This window comes from Triturus cristatus, chromosome 1_1 (assembly GCF_964204655.1).
Source record: "Triturus cristatus chromosome 1_1, aTriCri1.1, whole genome shotgun sequence".
NCBI classification, from domain to species: Eukaryota; Metazoa; Chordata; class Amphibia; order Caudata; family Salamandridae; genus Triturus; species Triturus cristatus.
The window spans coordinates 865313960-865330365 of record NC_140579.1 but is presented as its reverse complement, the minus strand read 5'-3'; the positions used below and the strand labels follow the sequence as shown (position 1 = coordinate 865330365).

Genomic DNA, 16406 nt, shown 5'->3' with positions numbered 1-16406 from the left:
GGAGTTGAGTGTGGATCTGCCAATTCTTCTGCCCATGTTTCAGGGGATATTGCGGGGACCTATGGGGGAGGTTCACACTTTGGTGGATTCAGGTCAACTTCATCTACTAGCTTGGAGACTTTCAGGAGAGTCTGGTCTAAACCAGGACTTTCATCTGAAGCTTCAAAGCTCATTGAGGAATCTTGGTCAGGCGGAACAAGGAGGGTATATAAGTCAGCATGGAATAGATGGAATGGTTGGTGTGTGGAAAGGAATTTGGATCCCGTATCAGCAGATGTAGTTCATGTTTTGAATTATTTAACGGATTTGCATACGAAAAGATTGGCTTATAGGTCTGTGAATTTACATAGGTCAGCAATTTCAGCGGGTCATCTTTTGGTGAATGGAATTACAGTAGGACAAGATGTAATGGTGAAGAGATTACTAAGAAGTATCAGGCTGGCTAATCCTCCGGGTCCAAGGTATTCTTCACTATGGGATGTATCATTAGTCTTACTTTTTCTTGAGTCTTGGGACGATAATAGTTTTTTGGATTTAAAGGATTTGTCCTATAAACTTACAATGTTGTTGTGTCTTTTGTCTTTTAGAAGAGTTTCAGATGTACGTGCACTAGAGATTTCAGGCAGGTGCTTTACTCCTGAGGGGATTTGTTTTTATATTAGACAAAGGACGAAAACTAATTCTACTTCGGTCTTTTATCCGTATATGTTGGAAAAAGAAAAGCTTTGTGTGGCACGTTGTGTGAAGGAATATGAATGTAGAACAAGGCCTTTCAGACCTGATGGAGTGGATCAATTGCTCATTTCTTTCAGGCATCCATATAAGGCTGTTTCATCGCCAACTTTGGCTAGATGGGTTAAATGTGTGATGGAGAGAGCAGGAATTGATATAAGTAAGTTTGGTGCACATTCTGTGAGAGGTGCAGCTGCTTCAAAGGCACGAATTTTAGGAGGTAGTTTGCAAGATATTTTAAAATGTGCAGATTGGTCAACTGATGGTGTGTTTAGGAAATTTTATTTTAAACCTATTGAGAGTGCAGCTCAATGTATTGTTGATAAGCTTTAAACTTGCATAATGTTGGCCTCCGTGTCGTGCCATAAAATGTAGATTTTCCACAGCTCTGGTGGGCTGAAAATCTGGATTTTATTAAGGACACGGAGGCAAATATTATCCCTCCTCTACCCATCCCTATGGTTGATTGTTTTATTGTTTTGCAGGACAAATCTAAGATGTTTAAGTTTGGAGTTTGGACGTTTTCGGTGAAGTTACATTTCTACGTATGGGAAGGAAGAAAAGAAGATCTTGTTCCGTTGGATATGGATTTGGATTCAAGTTAAAGACTGGAAATGTTTAATTGTTTAAAGTTTTTTGTTATCTTTTTCGCAAGCAATATAAGAAGGGAGAACTGAGATTGAAGGGGAGTTTTGTTGTATTTGGAATGTTCTTAGAGGTTCTGTATTCTTGATTCTAAGAACATGGTTTCTATCTTGTTGCTGCTGAGTGGTAGCAATAAAGGATTTATTGCATAATATTTGCCTCCGTGTCCTTAATAAAATCCAGATTTTCAGCCCACCAGAGCTGTGGAAAATCTACATTTTCAATGAAGCACACCGATGTAGGGACAATCCTAAGATGGCGGAATGTTTTTGACGGTGAGCCGGATGGCTCACGGTACGTCCGGACTTGAGGGCGTCCTAAAGCAGGAATCCAGGGCAAACAGCGAGGAATGTTGAAGAAAAACCATGGTGACATCAAAGAGTACTGGAATGCAGGTAAAATGGCGCGCACAGCTGAAAGACTCGTGCCAGATATTTTAAACATAGTGTGGCTGTTAAACTGTCAACACTCGGGGAGGCCCACAAAACAAATAGGCAATAAATTGCTGAAAAACATGACTCACCATCCAACTCACGCTGTATCCTTGTGCCGGTAATATAAGTGAAGAACCCACGTGTGTAAGATAAACAGCAGTTGAAAACAAATGGATAGTTGAAAATCCCCATAAGGAACATGTCACATATCTGTTAAAACACTTGCTTGTCGATATGCTTGAGCTACATAATTAATAGCTGTAAATCCTTGTTCCTTGCATGTGGGACGCTGTAGAAGCAACAGTTCTTGAGGTGCTGTAAGGACAGCAAAAAGAGGTTTTGAGATGTTGTAGGAACAACAAGTAGAGACAAAAGGAGCATGAAAAATTGGAACTGGAGCTTGAGACTTGACAGATTCCTTTTGTCTTGAATATTTTACCGCGTTACCTATTTTGTAGTATGGGCAACACCTCGGCAGTCTTTCTTGGATGGCAGATACAAAAGTTGGTGAAACACAGTTATTTATAATTTGATAATTCGTTTTGCGCTGGAACCAAGCTTGTGAAGTGGGATCTGGCACATCCACAGCAGTTTGAAAATACAGCATAGATTATAGAAATAAATCTCTGCTTTAACTTCCCTCTTGAAATAGTTGGATAGTTGAAAAAGTGAAAATATTCTTTGAAGTTGAAGTTGTTGATGAAATATTGGAAAATAATCTGTCCTGAGCAGGTTGGGGCGACCGGTGTGATGGTCACTGGTGGGGCTCTGAAGCCAGAGTCTTTGCTTGATATTTGATGAGGTTTGAATCTCTTGCCTTCTTGAAACTTGACTTCTTTAGTTGCCTTCTTGAAACTTAAATTCCATTAGTTGCCAACGTAGGTAAGATCCACTCGTCGCCAAAAAGATGTATTAATGTAGTCCAGACAGGTTGAGGTATTTCAAGAGGATTTATTGTAAGATGTTAAGTATCCTGGAATAAGCCCCACCAGGAGCAGCCAGCAGGCAGCTCAGCCCCATCATAACTGTGGCTTATCTTCAATCAGCACCCAACATTCCGTAGTAAATCACAGTGCTGAAACATTCCACTAGAAAGGCATTGAGTGGGTAAAGGCAGACATAGAAATATGCAATAGATAGAATACAAGACACTTCTATAGTCGGCAAATTTGGGGCACTCCCAGGCTATGTGTAGGAAGGAGGCTTGGGGGGAACTGAGCATCGCACACAGCGTGCCTCTTTCAGAAGGCCCATACAATGCATCTGTTCAGGAATAAGATATAGCCTGTGTAGGAATGTGAAATATAGGAGTCTGAGTTTGTAATTGAGCGAAACGGCCCCCAGTTGTTGGCAGCAATAAGTCCATTGTGCCTCCGTAGGCGGGGGGACTATGTCTGCTGCACACCCAGCTAAGGCCATGAGGCTGCGAGCAGGTGCCTTATCTTGCATGGTGGCTAACAGGCAGGTGACTAGTCTACGAGGGAACAAAGCAAAAACCAAAGGAAATTATGGACGGAGTGTTGAACATTGCAAACACTCACCCCCAGTCAACTGATCTGGGTTTAATCCATCACTGTTCTTTAGCCCACTCTGCCACCCCAGCTCAGACATGGCCATATGCAAATCAGTCTGACCCTGTGCCTCATGGGAACAGTCCAGCCCGAACTGCCAAGCCATGTCTTCCCTGGACCGGAAACAAGCTTCCTAGGACCGGTTTCTGGCATTTCAGCCGTCTTCAGCCAGGCTTGCTTGAATCCAGTGGCAAAGTGAGCAAGGGACTCACGTCTGAGCATACCCTGCCAACTTATGGCGAACAAAGCAAAAACCAAAGGAAATGATGGACGGAGTGTTGAACATTGCAAACACTCACCCCCAGTCAACTGATCTGGGTTTAATCCATCACTGTTCTTTAGCCCACTCTGCCACCCCAGCTCAGACATGGCCATATGCAAATCAGTCTGACCCTGTGCCTCATGGGAACAGTCCAGCCCGAACTGCCAAGCCATGTCTTCCCTGGACCGGAAACAAGCTTCCTAGGACCGGTTTCTGGCATTTCAGCCGTCTTCAGCCAGGCTTGCTTGAATCCAGTGGCAAAGTGAGCAAGGGACTCACGTCTGAGCATACCCTGCCAACTTATGGCGAACAAAGCAAAAACCAAAGGAAATGATGGACGGAGTGTTGAACATTGCAAACACTCATCCCCAGTCAACTGATCTGGGTTTAATCCATCACTGTTCTTTAGCCCACTCTGCCACCCCAGCTCAGACATGGCCATATGCAAATCAGTCTGACCCTGTGCCTCATGGGAACAGTCCAGCCCGAACTGCCAAGCCATGTCTTCCCTGGACCGGAAACAAGCTTCCTAGGACCGGTTTCTGGCATTTCAGCCGTCTTCAGCCAGGCTTGCTTGAATCCAGTGGCAAAGTGAGCAAGGGACTCACGTCTGAGCATACCCTGCCAACTTATGGCGAACAAAGCAAAAACCAAAGGAAATGATGGACGGAGTGTTGAACATTGCAAACACTCACCCCCAGTCAACTGATCTGGGTTTAATCCATCACTGTTCTTTAGCCCACTCTGCCACCCCAGCTCAGACATGGCCATATGCAAATCAGTCTGACCCTGTGCCTCATGGGAACAGTCCAGCCCGAACTGCCAAGCCATGTCTTCCCTGGACCGGAAACAAGCTTCCTAGGACCGGTTTCTGGCATTTCAGCCGTCTTCAGCCAGGCTTGCTTGAATCCAGTGGCAAAGTGAGCAAGGGACTCACGTCTGAGCATACCCTGCCAACTTATGGCGAACAAAGCAAAAACCAAAGGAAATGATGGACGGAGTGTTGAACATTGCAAACACTCATCCCCAGTCAACTGATCTGGGTTTAATCCATCACTGTTCTTTAGCCCACTCTGCCACCCCAGCTCAGACATGGCCATATGCAAATCAGTCTGACCCTGTGCCTCATGGGAACAGTCCAGCCCGAACTGCCAAGCCATGTCTTCCCTGGACCGGAAACAAGCTTCCTAGGACCGGTTTCTGGCATTTCAGCCGTCTTCAGCCAGGCTTGCTTGAATCCAGTGGCAAAGTGAGCAAGGGACTCACGTCTGAGCATACCCTGCCAACTGATTTGCATATGGCTGGGTTCAAACTGGAATGGCATGGTGAGCAAAAAAACGATGGATTTAGGCCCAGATCTCTGTACTGGGGTGAATGTATGACATTGTTCTGCATTCTGTCCATCATTTGTTATTTTTGCATTTGTCACCCCGAGTGGGATGGGTATGCTCAGACGTGAGTCCCTTGCTCTCCATGCCACTGGAATCAAGCTATCCTGGCTGATGAGGGCTGAAAGCCCGAAACCGGTCCTAGGATGCTTGTTTCCAGTCCAGGGACGACCTGGCTTGTCAGTTCGGGCTGGACTGTTCCCATGGGGCACAGGGTCAAGGCTGATTTGCATATGGCTGGATTCAAACTGGAATGGCATGGTGAGCAAAAAAACGATGGATTTAGGCCCAGATCTCTGTACTGGGGTGAATGTATGACATTGTTCTGCATTCTGTCCATCATTTGTTATTTTTGCATTTGTCACCCCGAGTGGGAAGGGTATGCTCAGACGTGAGTCCCTTGCTCTCCATGCCACTGGAATCAAGCTATCCTGGCTGATGAGGGCTGAAAGCCCGAAAGCGGTCCTAGGATGCTTGTTTCCAGTCCAGGGAGGACCTGGCTTGGCAGTTCGGGCTGGACTGTTCCCATGGGGCACAGGGTCAAGACTGATTTGCATATGGCTGGGTTCAAACTGGAATGGCATGGTGAGCAAAAAAACGATGGATTTAGGCCCAGATCTCTGTACTGGGGTGAATGTATGACATTGTTCTGCATTCTGTCCATCATTTGTTATTTTTGCATTTGTCACCCCGAGTGGGAAGGGTATGCTCAGACGTGAGTCCCTTGCTCTCCATGCCACTGGAATCAAGCTATCCTGGCTGATGAGGGCTGAAAGCCCGAAACCGGTCCTAGGATGCTTGTTTCCAGTCCAGGGAGGACCTGGCTTGGCAGTTCGGGCTGGACTGTTCCCATGGGGCACAGGGTCAAGACTGATTTGCATATGGCTGGGTTCAAACTGGAATGGCATGGTGAGCAAAAAAACGATGGATTTAGGCCCAGATCTCTGTACTGGGGTGAATGTATGACATTGTTCTGCATTCTGTCCATCATTTGTTATTTTTGCATTAGTCTACGAGGGAAGGCATTTGTCAATATGTATTCAATGGGCATGTAGTTTAGGCCAAGGTTCAGGAAATGTAGTGTGTTGCGCCATGCAAGTGGCACGAATCTGATAATAGAGGAGTGTGTCGAGCATGGTGTGTTCTCCTCCAGTGCAAATGGGGGGGAGAATTGACAGTCAGGGTACAAATCACCGTATGTAAATAGTTTCCTGCTATGTGCCCGCGCTTAAGCACCATCATCATGTAGAGCTGGCAGCATTGGATTGTAAGCTGAGGGGATGGAGGGGGCATATAGGCAGGGTCACTGACCCCAACAAACACACTCAACGGTATTGACCTCTGCCGGTGGAGAAAGATGTAACTTTAAAAGTGTTTTTGTTTATTGAGACAGGAATTTCCCCTACATGGTGTACAGCTGTGTTCTCCTGCCCCGAGTGCCCGGTTGCAAGTATCTGGTTTCTTGATTTTTGATATTTGGCCCTAGCTTCATCATAATGTAGATTGTGCACAGAGGCCTAGGCCTGTACTTTGACATGAGAGAGGCTCTGGACATGTCCGGTGACCTGGTGGGGAACATCGACCGTACTGTAATTTACTGAAAGAGAACTACTGTCCCGGTCATAGGTTTAGCACCTTTTTCTTCGCTCTAGAGAGAAACCTCTGTGTGCCCCTTGCGCTCACAGAACTCTGCCTTGTGCTGCTAGCGTGCCTGACCCGCCCCCTTGCAGCTTGTATACCTAGCCCACTCTTGCCCACTGTCCACTAGGTCATGGGCGGGAAAACCACCCACATAGCGAAACAAGCATTTGCAATGCAATAGGTCTCGCATTCGCGAGATTTTGAGCTATTGGCGTTGTAAGTGGCAATGCCTTTTATTTATGTGTTTTGAAAACCTGCGATGACTAGAAGTACAAAGTGCATATAACTAAAAGGCATTGTCATTTACAATGCCAATATGTTGGAAAACGAGGCAGCATCTGTGAGGCCTGCACAAATAACATGACTACATTTGTCCTTCGCTGGGAACCAAACACCCAATTATAGCGCCTGACTCTCAGAGGGTAGCGTTGCAGAGCAGTCTGAGGCTTACTCAAGGGAGGTGGTGTGGGCTAGTAATTGCCATTTACAGGTGCGCAAAAATAACACTCAATAATTGATTGTCCAGTCTGTACTTTGCTTTATAAAAGCAAGAGTACATTTATTAAACACACACACTACTCAATACTAGGCACCAATTTACAAATATACATAAGCTGTTACTAGAATTACTTTGTGACATTGCATAACATCTCCATCCCTCCCGCAGGGGGGTTGGGTCTAGTACCACCACTCCCATGTATGCACATCATCTTGCCCCCAATGCAGTTGGTTGAACATAGCTTGGGGCGAGGGCCCGGCGCACTAGCACCATCCCAGTTGCGACCCCCCCCCGCCATTATCTCCACAAGCATTTAAAATAGGTAACCCTGCCTTGGTGACATATAACCCTGACTGAGCATGTCCTACTGACCATAAAGTATGTACCTCTATACCTTAAGGGTAGCAGTCTGGGTTCTTCACCTAAGCACAACAGCAAGAATACATGTTTAAGCAACACTTTAGAATGACAGTACTCATCACATTTGTGGATCACTAGAATGCATTGCAATTGCAGCCCCTAAGGGCATCAAATATAAAATCATAGCATTACGCATATACAGCCAGACAGTCTAGGAAGAATGTCTGGCAATATAACCCCACTTTTCTTGTGACATAACCTCACACAAGTACTTCACATTACACATGTGACCTTCAGTTCCTCTAAAAGAAATAACATTAGTAAAAGCATTTCTGGTGCAACTACATCTCTTCACCTCCAGGGGATGCCCTTCTCTAAACATCCCCTACTCAGTCCTTCACTCCATTATGCACTTCTCAACCCTCCTCCAGCAGTAGAAGGAAAGTTCCAGCCCAAGAGGAGTTAAAATGCTGGTTGATCCCTTGAGGGGTTATTCCTTTCAAATCCCCAGGAAACTTAGGGTGACTTTCCTCTTCATGCTGGGGGGGAGACTGCGCGTTTCCAGCAGCTCCTCCCAGCACCTTTTCAGAAGTGAGGATGACCCCCCTCCTCTGGGGGACCACCAGGCACCAAAAACGATAACTTCCCCATGCCTTGCAAGGCATTATGGGGCGCTTGAGGCTCCTTCTTATGAATATTTTATTAGCGGCTCTCCTGCTGTGCCAGGGAGAGTCGTGATGTGGGCCTCCGGCTGCTTCATGGGGCTCGGTGGGGGGCCCGGTCCCACCCGGACCCCCAGGTGAGCGTAGGCAGCTCGGGGAGCCCACCCCCGGCCGCTCCTCCTCTTTTCCAGGGCCCAGTCCCACCATGGCTCCTCGCACCGCTGGTGGTCTTCCTCGGGGGGCCCGCTCCCACCCGGGACCCCCGCTCCCACCCGGGACCCCCACATAGCTATTTGTGGGAGGGCAGCCCGGAGAGCCCACTCCCGGCTGCCCCCGCCGGCTCCCCGCCCGGCCAGCACCCATGCGTGCTGCAGTGGGAGCCGGCACTCCTTTCTGGTCTGCCCGCTCCGGCGGACAGATGGGCCAGTCTTCACTGGCTTCGCCGGGCTTTGGGGGAGTGTGATGTCACTCCCCCCCACTTGCCAGTCATCACCGCGGGGCCCGGAGATGGGGTCCCGGGCCCCGGAGGCTTCTTCCCGGGGGGCACGACGGCGCTCCCCGCTGCCGGTTCTCCGCATGGGGCCCGGAGATGGGGTCCCAGGCCCCTCCCCCTGCTTCACGGGCAGCTCCCCGGCTTGCGCTTCTTCACCGGGGGCCAGGGTGGGCTCCTGGCACCCTGTAGGGGTGAATGTTCACGGGGGGCGTGCGTCGCTCCCCGGCCTTGCTTCGGGGCCCGGGGATGGGGTCCCGGGCCCCCTCTGGTCACCTTCACGGGGGGAGTGCGGCGGCGCCCCCCCACCGGCTTGACTTCTCTTTGGGGGGCAGCCCCCGGGACCTGGCCCACCCCGGGGGCATCTCTGAGACCGGCGGCAGAGCCCCATTTGCTTCATCGTCGGTCTTCTTAGGGGTCAAAGGTCGCCTACCTTCCGGGGGGCCATATCTCAGCCCCTGGGGGTCCGATCTGCCCCATTTTCGCGTCTTCTTGCTCCTGGTGGTGCCCGTCAGCCACTGGGAGCACTCTCCTTCACCCTCCGGGTCTCCAAGAGGGTGGATTCAGCAGGGAGCTGTCTTCACTGGCTCCCTGCGCCAGCCTTTCGCCAGCCTTTCGCCTGGCTCTCCTTCTTGGCCTCTCTTCTACCTGCGCAGAGGCCACTGCTTCTGCGCACCGGTCCTGGGCTCTTCTTCTGGTGCTGATAGGGTCCTGGGGCAGTCAGGGGGTCTCTCCTTCCAACTGCCCATTGCGCCAGGCTCCAGCACCTTCAGCCTCAGCAGACCACACCCCAGAGAGAGCTTTTCTTCCTGTGCAAGCACTTTTTAAAAGTTGAGTAGGGGGCTGGCAGGAAGTCTCTGTTGGTCCTATCAAACAGCGACACATCACTTCCCTGCCCCTGCTCCCTCCTTCTTGTCCAGCCTCTGGGCTTGTTCAAAATGGCGTCATCCAGGGTCTCTGGCCACATGTCTCTGAAGCCCCTTCCCCCACGCTGCCTTCCCTCCTTGGTGCAGCCTGGTGCCTGGCACCCAGTGACAGCTGCTAATGGATGAGCCTGTAGCACTACCAATCTTCTCTTCATGGAGAGGAGGCCCTAGCTTGTGGAAGAAAGGTTATCAATCCATCCAGCTGAGGTCAGCCCTCAGCCTGGGTCTGGTCATGGCTGGCTCAGAGAAATACGACAGTTCTGGATGACCCAAAAGCAGTACAAATATGACTTTGGACTCTGCAGAATACTTCTTTTCACATCCGCTACAGTGGACTTAAGTGTGTGTCTGGAATCTGTAGGCCTAATGGAAGTTAATCTAGCCCATAGGCTCTACATTCCCATAGGGGAAAAACGAAGTAAAAAAACAGTAAGACACACTGACTTTCCCTGGCATGTTTCTTTCCAGTGTATAAAGCCTATTCCATGTCACCACCCAATACTGCATAAGTGCTGCCACACCATTCACTTTGTAGCTGCTCCTGGACTGCGCACGCTAGGAATCTCCCCTGCGCAGCCCATACACGTGTGCACACGCATGTACACATGTGTCTGCATGTAACCAGCCCGGTGTCCCTTACTCCAGCTGCTGCGCAGTGGCCTGGTCAAGCCAGGGGGACACCAGTAAAATCCCCATGCAGTCTCTTACATCCTGAGTACACTGTGGGTGAGTCCCAACTTATGAGGCTCCCCTACAGTAAAAGCTCAACAATTAGGCGCTCAAAAAGCGAAAAATCCGGGCAGCCGATAGTGTCAGAACCACCTTCTAACACAATAGGTCAAAGCTTAAAAAATGCGAGACCTATTGCATGGTGAAATGCTTTTTTATACCTTCTTGCACTGCAGAACCACAGACAAATCACACTGCTGTCTCTAATGTAAAAGTGCTAGGCCATGTCTTGCTACAACATGATCCGTGTGAGGGCCTGCTGGGTCCTCAGGGTTATTTACAATACCACAGGGCACTGACAGGCACCGTGGTACGCTGAAGAGAGAGGCCCGGGCTCCCCTTGATTGATGCCCCAGTCACGCTGTGCGTTAAGTTAACTGTATCGTAGAACTAGTCAGATATCATATGATCGTGAGTCTAAACAAGCTCAAGAGAGGATACGGTGCATTTATGAGACAGCACAAGGCTCAAGCAGCACAGCTCCATGCACAATACAGCTCCTCACTGAGACACCTCACAGATGGTCGTTGGGCGCTATAAACGCGTGACCAGCAGTAATGCAGACACCACACTAAAATGTATGAGTCTTATCCCTGATGTGTGGTACTTGGCAGTGGTGGTGATAGTCGCAAGACATGAAGCCTGTCTTGTCCTCTCTGTCCATGGTTTGGGTGGGTGGAAGTGAACCATCTCCAGTAGAGCCACCCCCGCCAACGAACCCTGGACACAAAGAAAGAGTCTTAACTGACGAAGCACAGATACACGAAGTGGCTCATCCTGCCTGATAGTGCCCCAAAGTTCAGATGCGAAATAAAAAAAAGTCTGTCTGAAAAGTTCCTATAAGAGAAGGGCTAAGGCAAGAGAAGGACTGAGGCATGCAGTTGTTGTTCTAGGACTTCTTGTTGACCGGTGGTGGCCCCGCCCACAGGGAAGTGGAGGAATCCACGAGGATCCGCGCTGACACCACAAAGGCGGCTCTCCGGTTAGGTGAAACCTATGGAGAAACAGAGAGGGGGGGGGGGGGGTGAGGCATCACCTTGAGGTTAGTGAGGGGCACGGGAGTACTCCCTGCCACAGGGTAGCCCAGCTGTTGCCCTGGTGGAGGAGCGGTCCAGAATGAAACACACTGAATAACCAGCACGTCTGCACTATGGTACGGGGGAGAGGGGGAAGGTGTGAGTGGACCTACCCGAGCCCTTGGTAAGCCCTACACCCATATTCAGAACTTTGCTTTTTAATTAGAAACTTTTTTCATGGCACATCACATTTTTCACGACAAGGGATTACTTATTCAGCCTACTTTTTGCATGTATATGCGTTTTCATGTTGTCTTAATTATAATTTGTGCATATTTTGTATTTTATTGTACCAATCCAAAACATTAGTTAGTAAACAGACACAAGAGACCACCACCCTTCTGCCTTGGTTCTATAAATGACTTGACATGCCCTTCAGGAGTGAACTTCTCAACATGAGTTGTGACCGAGTAAGTAAAATTCTCCAGACACTTTTGATTTGTTGTATCCACGGACACCTGTGAGACAACCTCTCGCCGTCTTCTGAGCAATCGATTCCTTTCTGCCACCCATTCTGTAAATAAAAATATTTTATTACCATATTTCATTCTCTAAGAGTCTGAGAATGATCTCATATGTAATTATAAATAAGACCAGAAAAACTATACAGGCAGGTGTGCTAGACGCGTGACAAGCTCGTTCTGCCCTGGTTGGTTTTTCAGAAACACCACAGGCCTGTTGGGAAACCGACAGATCTTCTGTACTGAGTCAGTCTGTCTTTGAACACAGCCTACCTTTTAAATGCATGTCTGAGAAGATCCGGAGCGTTCACATTTTTTAAACCCCCTTTGGCAGCAGACAAATTAAGATGCCACAAAGTGACTGATTTTTAGAGGGGATATGCCTTTTGACACTGGGCAACACAAGATAATATCCACGAACAGCTGTGAGACACCTTCTCGCCGTCTTCTGAGCAATCGATTCCTTTGTGCCACCAAAGAAGAAAACTAGGAAAGTGAAAGCGCGCCATGCGCGCGTTTTGTTTTGTTTCGCGAGCCGTACACGTGCACATCTCCTGTCCCCCTTCTCAAGCTAAATCGACAACAATAGATCTCGCAAGCAAGCAGCACATGTCGTAGGCGAGACCTAAAAAGGGGGGGGACCCCGGCACGGACCCATACCCCAGCCCCACGAGTCTATAAGAGTTGGAAGGCTGGAGAGCGATCCCAGCAGACACTCAAGGGCCCGCCTCCCTCTTCTCCCCCTAAATAATTATGCAGGTGATGGGTAACTACATAGGACCGTAATACCCTATCACTGCGTCCCTGGGCACTGGTCTATAACCTGCCCACCTTTAAAAGCCATCATATCTTCCTGAAATATAAACCTAACCCCATGCGCGATGCACAGGTAGTATTTAACAAGACTACTCACCAAGGTTGAGCCGCTGTCTTGCATTTCGCATAGTTTTCAGCTAAGGGGATACTGCCGCTGATCGTTCAGATGCTGCCCACCCACACACGGGGCAGCCGTGATCGTCCGCCCACAAGAGGGCTATAAATGGTGCCCGGAGAAAAGGATTCCGCTGAGGGCCCGTGATCCACTGGGGTGGCGCTCAGACCAGTGTTCGTGTCTGAGGCCGAGCACCAATCGTAATTTAAAGCCCCCCCTAGCCTTGCGGTTGTGCTGGGGCGGTGCGCAGCCCCTTGTATGCCAATAAAGGGGCTCCCTCGCATGCGACCAGCGGTCGGGTGTCAAAGCACGCACTCAAATGCTTATACATTGCGCGTCACCCTTGACCCCAGCAGCTGGGGTGTGCGCCGCATGGACTTGGACCAGGTGGGAGGCCCCGACTGAACCCAAGGCCCGAACGCGGTCCGGGGCCTGGGCACACTTTTTTAGGTCTCGCCTGAGCCAGCGCTTTAAAAGTAAAAAATAGACAAAAAATGAATTTTTTTTCTATTCCTTTACTTTTGAAGCAATAGCGGCACCCGCGCTTTAGCTTAAGATGCTTAAAACTAAAGCACGGGTGCCGCTATTGTAAACATTAGTAAATAAACAGACAAAAAATGCATGTACACAGCAGGTAGCCTGCTTTCTAGCATCCCTGGCGTGGCAGGCTTTCCTCCCCCTCTCTCACCCGCTCCTCCCACTCCCTTACTGCGTGACAACAGACAACAGGCGCCACTGGGCTCGATCCTCCCCCTCCCTTACTGCATGACAACACCACTGGGCTCGAGAGTCATTTTCTCTCTAAAGCCCTGTTTGCAGGCCATTGTTCTTCTTCTCTACAAACAGCTATGGTGACTCTCACTTCATATTCAAGACAAATCTCCTAATATGCCTAAAATCACACGGTGTGTCAGATCACACGGTGTGTCGCTTGTGGTAGAGTGCAGATCTAAAACCCTAAGCCCCCTTATTCCTGCTTTTCTAAAAGTTTTTCTCTGAGTTAGGGGATGTTCTAGTGACTCAAAATGCATTTCCCCGGGGCGTGCTGTTCAGCGGGTGATGAAAGCCGCAGACTAACAGACCGCACCTGCCATGTGAACGCCGGCAACAAACTAACAACACGCACATAGATAATGACAAAGAGTGCAGCCACATGTCTCCTTTACCAGGGACCCCGAAGAGACGCGACTGACCCCCTCGCTTTATGCGCCGTCCTGTATCTGCTGATCTCGGCCTCCTCTCACCAGTCATGGGCGCACACTTCTGTCATACTGGAACAGTCCCAGCGCATTGTGCTGTTTGATGACAAACTGTCCAGCAGCACCACGCTCCACTGTTTACAGCGCTTCAAGGGGGCAAAAATCTTTAGCAGTAGTCAGAGCTGCCCTTTGGTCAGAGAGCGCCCTGGGCAAAAGTTCGTTTGGCACCCCCACACTCGCACTGTGCCTATGGTTTGACATTTGTGTAGGAGTGGAAGGGAAGTGGAGCCAGACTCAGGAGCGTCATGAAAACAAAAACAAACAAAAAGCAGCCAAGGACCCAACAGTCTTCTCTACAAGTGTTCAAATTCACTTTTCTTTGGACGTAAGTCAGATCAATTCTGCTGCGGGAGCTCCAGCACCTCTGATGGTCGGCGCCCTGGGCGTCCGCCCAATGCACACTTGTAAAAGACCTTAAGCACTGTGGAAAAACAAGTTATTATCATTCTGATAAAGGCGGCAGAGCGTCGAGCCTGCGCAAACTTTCCCATGATGACATTCGAAGCATAACGTTTTTTATTAAGCGACGGCCATGGTGGCCCAGCCATGCTGCACCCGCCTCTCTTGAGACCTGCAGACTTGCATCCCGGAGCTGTCTTCACAGAAATGTTCATTTCTTTAAAGAACCGGACGATTTCCTACTACAGACAGCACAGCACTACATGAGCGCTGCACCATCCCTCACGTTGTCTCGCGAGAGAGCACTGCAGCACCGGGTCATACTTTAAACAAGCATTGGAATAGCCAATAGGCCTATTTCCCATAAAAAGGGAACAAATCAGAATTACTTAAAACACTAATAATTCAGTAACAAAACAAGTTTACCACCACAACCGGCCTTCGCACACAGAGTTTGCCTCTCTTCCTTTCAAAGAAATGCACACACACACACACGTGCCATCCTGACTTAATCTTCATTAGAAAAGGACATCAAACACACCCGGCTCTACCACTCCCCATCACAGTGGCCCCATAAACACTCGGGCCACTTCTCAATCAAACGTTTCTCCTTTTTGCTCACAGGTTCTCCCTCTCACTACACATAATTTTATGATGTGTCGACTGTACATCTCTGCCATTGTGTCTATATATATATATTTTTCTCTCTCTCAATGCGCTGTCACCAAACACTATGAACACCTCGGGAAAGTTTGGGAAGTCACCCCCTACTTTGAAACCACTTGCTGTTTCAGAGTGTGTGCTGTACACATGGCAATACCTTGACACAGCGGACTGTTGCAAGGAATGCTTTGAGCCTCGGAGGCTGACAGACCTCAGTCTCTGCATTAGTTCACCCCGTCTTGGTGCTGCATGAAAACAGGGTGCCCACTGTCCAGCATGAAGTGAGACATTGTGATCGGGGCTGGAGATGCTATTGAGCAATCTGCTTAGAACATTGTGTTTCATTAATGGCATTAAACATAAAGGAGCACTGGCAACACTGATAAAATGGATTTAATTTTGAGTAGTGACTAAAACTTTAAAAAAACCTGCAGTACTGAAACAAGCATTTGCAATGCAATAGGTCTCGCATTTGCAAAAGTTTAAGCTATTGGCATTGTTCATGACAATGCCTTTTTTAATCTATTTTATAAAGCAAACACATAAATAAATGCCATTATCATTTACTAAGCCAATAGCTAGTGTTGCATTATTATTGGCAATGCCAACTGCTCACACTTTTATAATGCGAGAACTATTGCATTGCAAATGCTTTTTTTTTTTGGTAGCAGGATGATGAAGAGTCTGTTTATCTGGACTCGAAACCAGTTATGCACAAATCACTGCAGCCTGCGATCTGTACTGTGGGCATCGAGGGGCGCTAACGGCAGCGCCACCTCGCTCCTGACCTCACCGCAGCTGCCCCCAAACCTGGGCCGACCAAGCAGAACGTAGCCTGCTGTCCTACTCCCCCCCACCCCATAGCGGCCAAGGTTTGGTTGGCTTATGTGCGCAGTGCTTTTATGTGTGACATTTCAAGGCTTATGAGTGACTCTTTATTGCGAGTGAATTAAACCCTTTAGTTACAGGTGGTGGTTTAAAGGGCACTTAAAGGAACTGCAATAGCGTGAAACCATCAATCATTTGATGGTGATAGTTGCCTATCAGACCTGATCCTGTGAACCACAGAGGATTCACAAGCCGAACATGGGAGCCTTCACTGTTCCTACCCAGTCTCCCCCTCCTTGGCACTCGCTCCTTTCATTCCTTGTTTTCTTTCTCTCTCCCCCTCAAGTCCACACTCTGTTGTGTCATTCTTTACTTCCCTTGGCCTCCTCCTCCCTTTCTGGCTCCTCCCCCTCCTTCATTTGTCTACCCATTTCCTAATCTTCCCTTCTC

The 16406-nt window shown here is 48.8% G+C and overlaps 1 protein-coding gene across 1 annotated transcript in view; it reads left to right on the top strand.

Moving 5' to 3' along the window:
- The first annotated feature begins 1643 nt into the window (after window positions 1-1643).
- LOC146871205 (uncharacterized) overlaps window positions 1644-16406 on the top strand; it is a 314385-nt gene continuing 299622 nt past the window's right edge. The window contains exon 1 of the mRNA XM_085599734.1: window positions 1644-1772. Within this exon, the coding sequence (XP_085455860.1) occupies window positions 1727-1772 (46 nt within the window). The 5' untranslated portion in view covers window positions 1644-1726. The remainder of the gene's footprint in view (window positions 1773-16406) is intronic.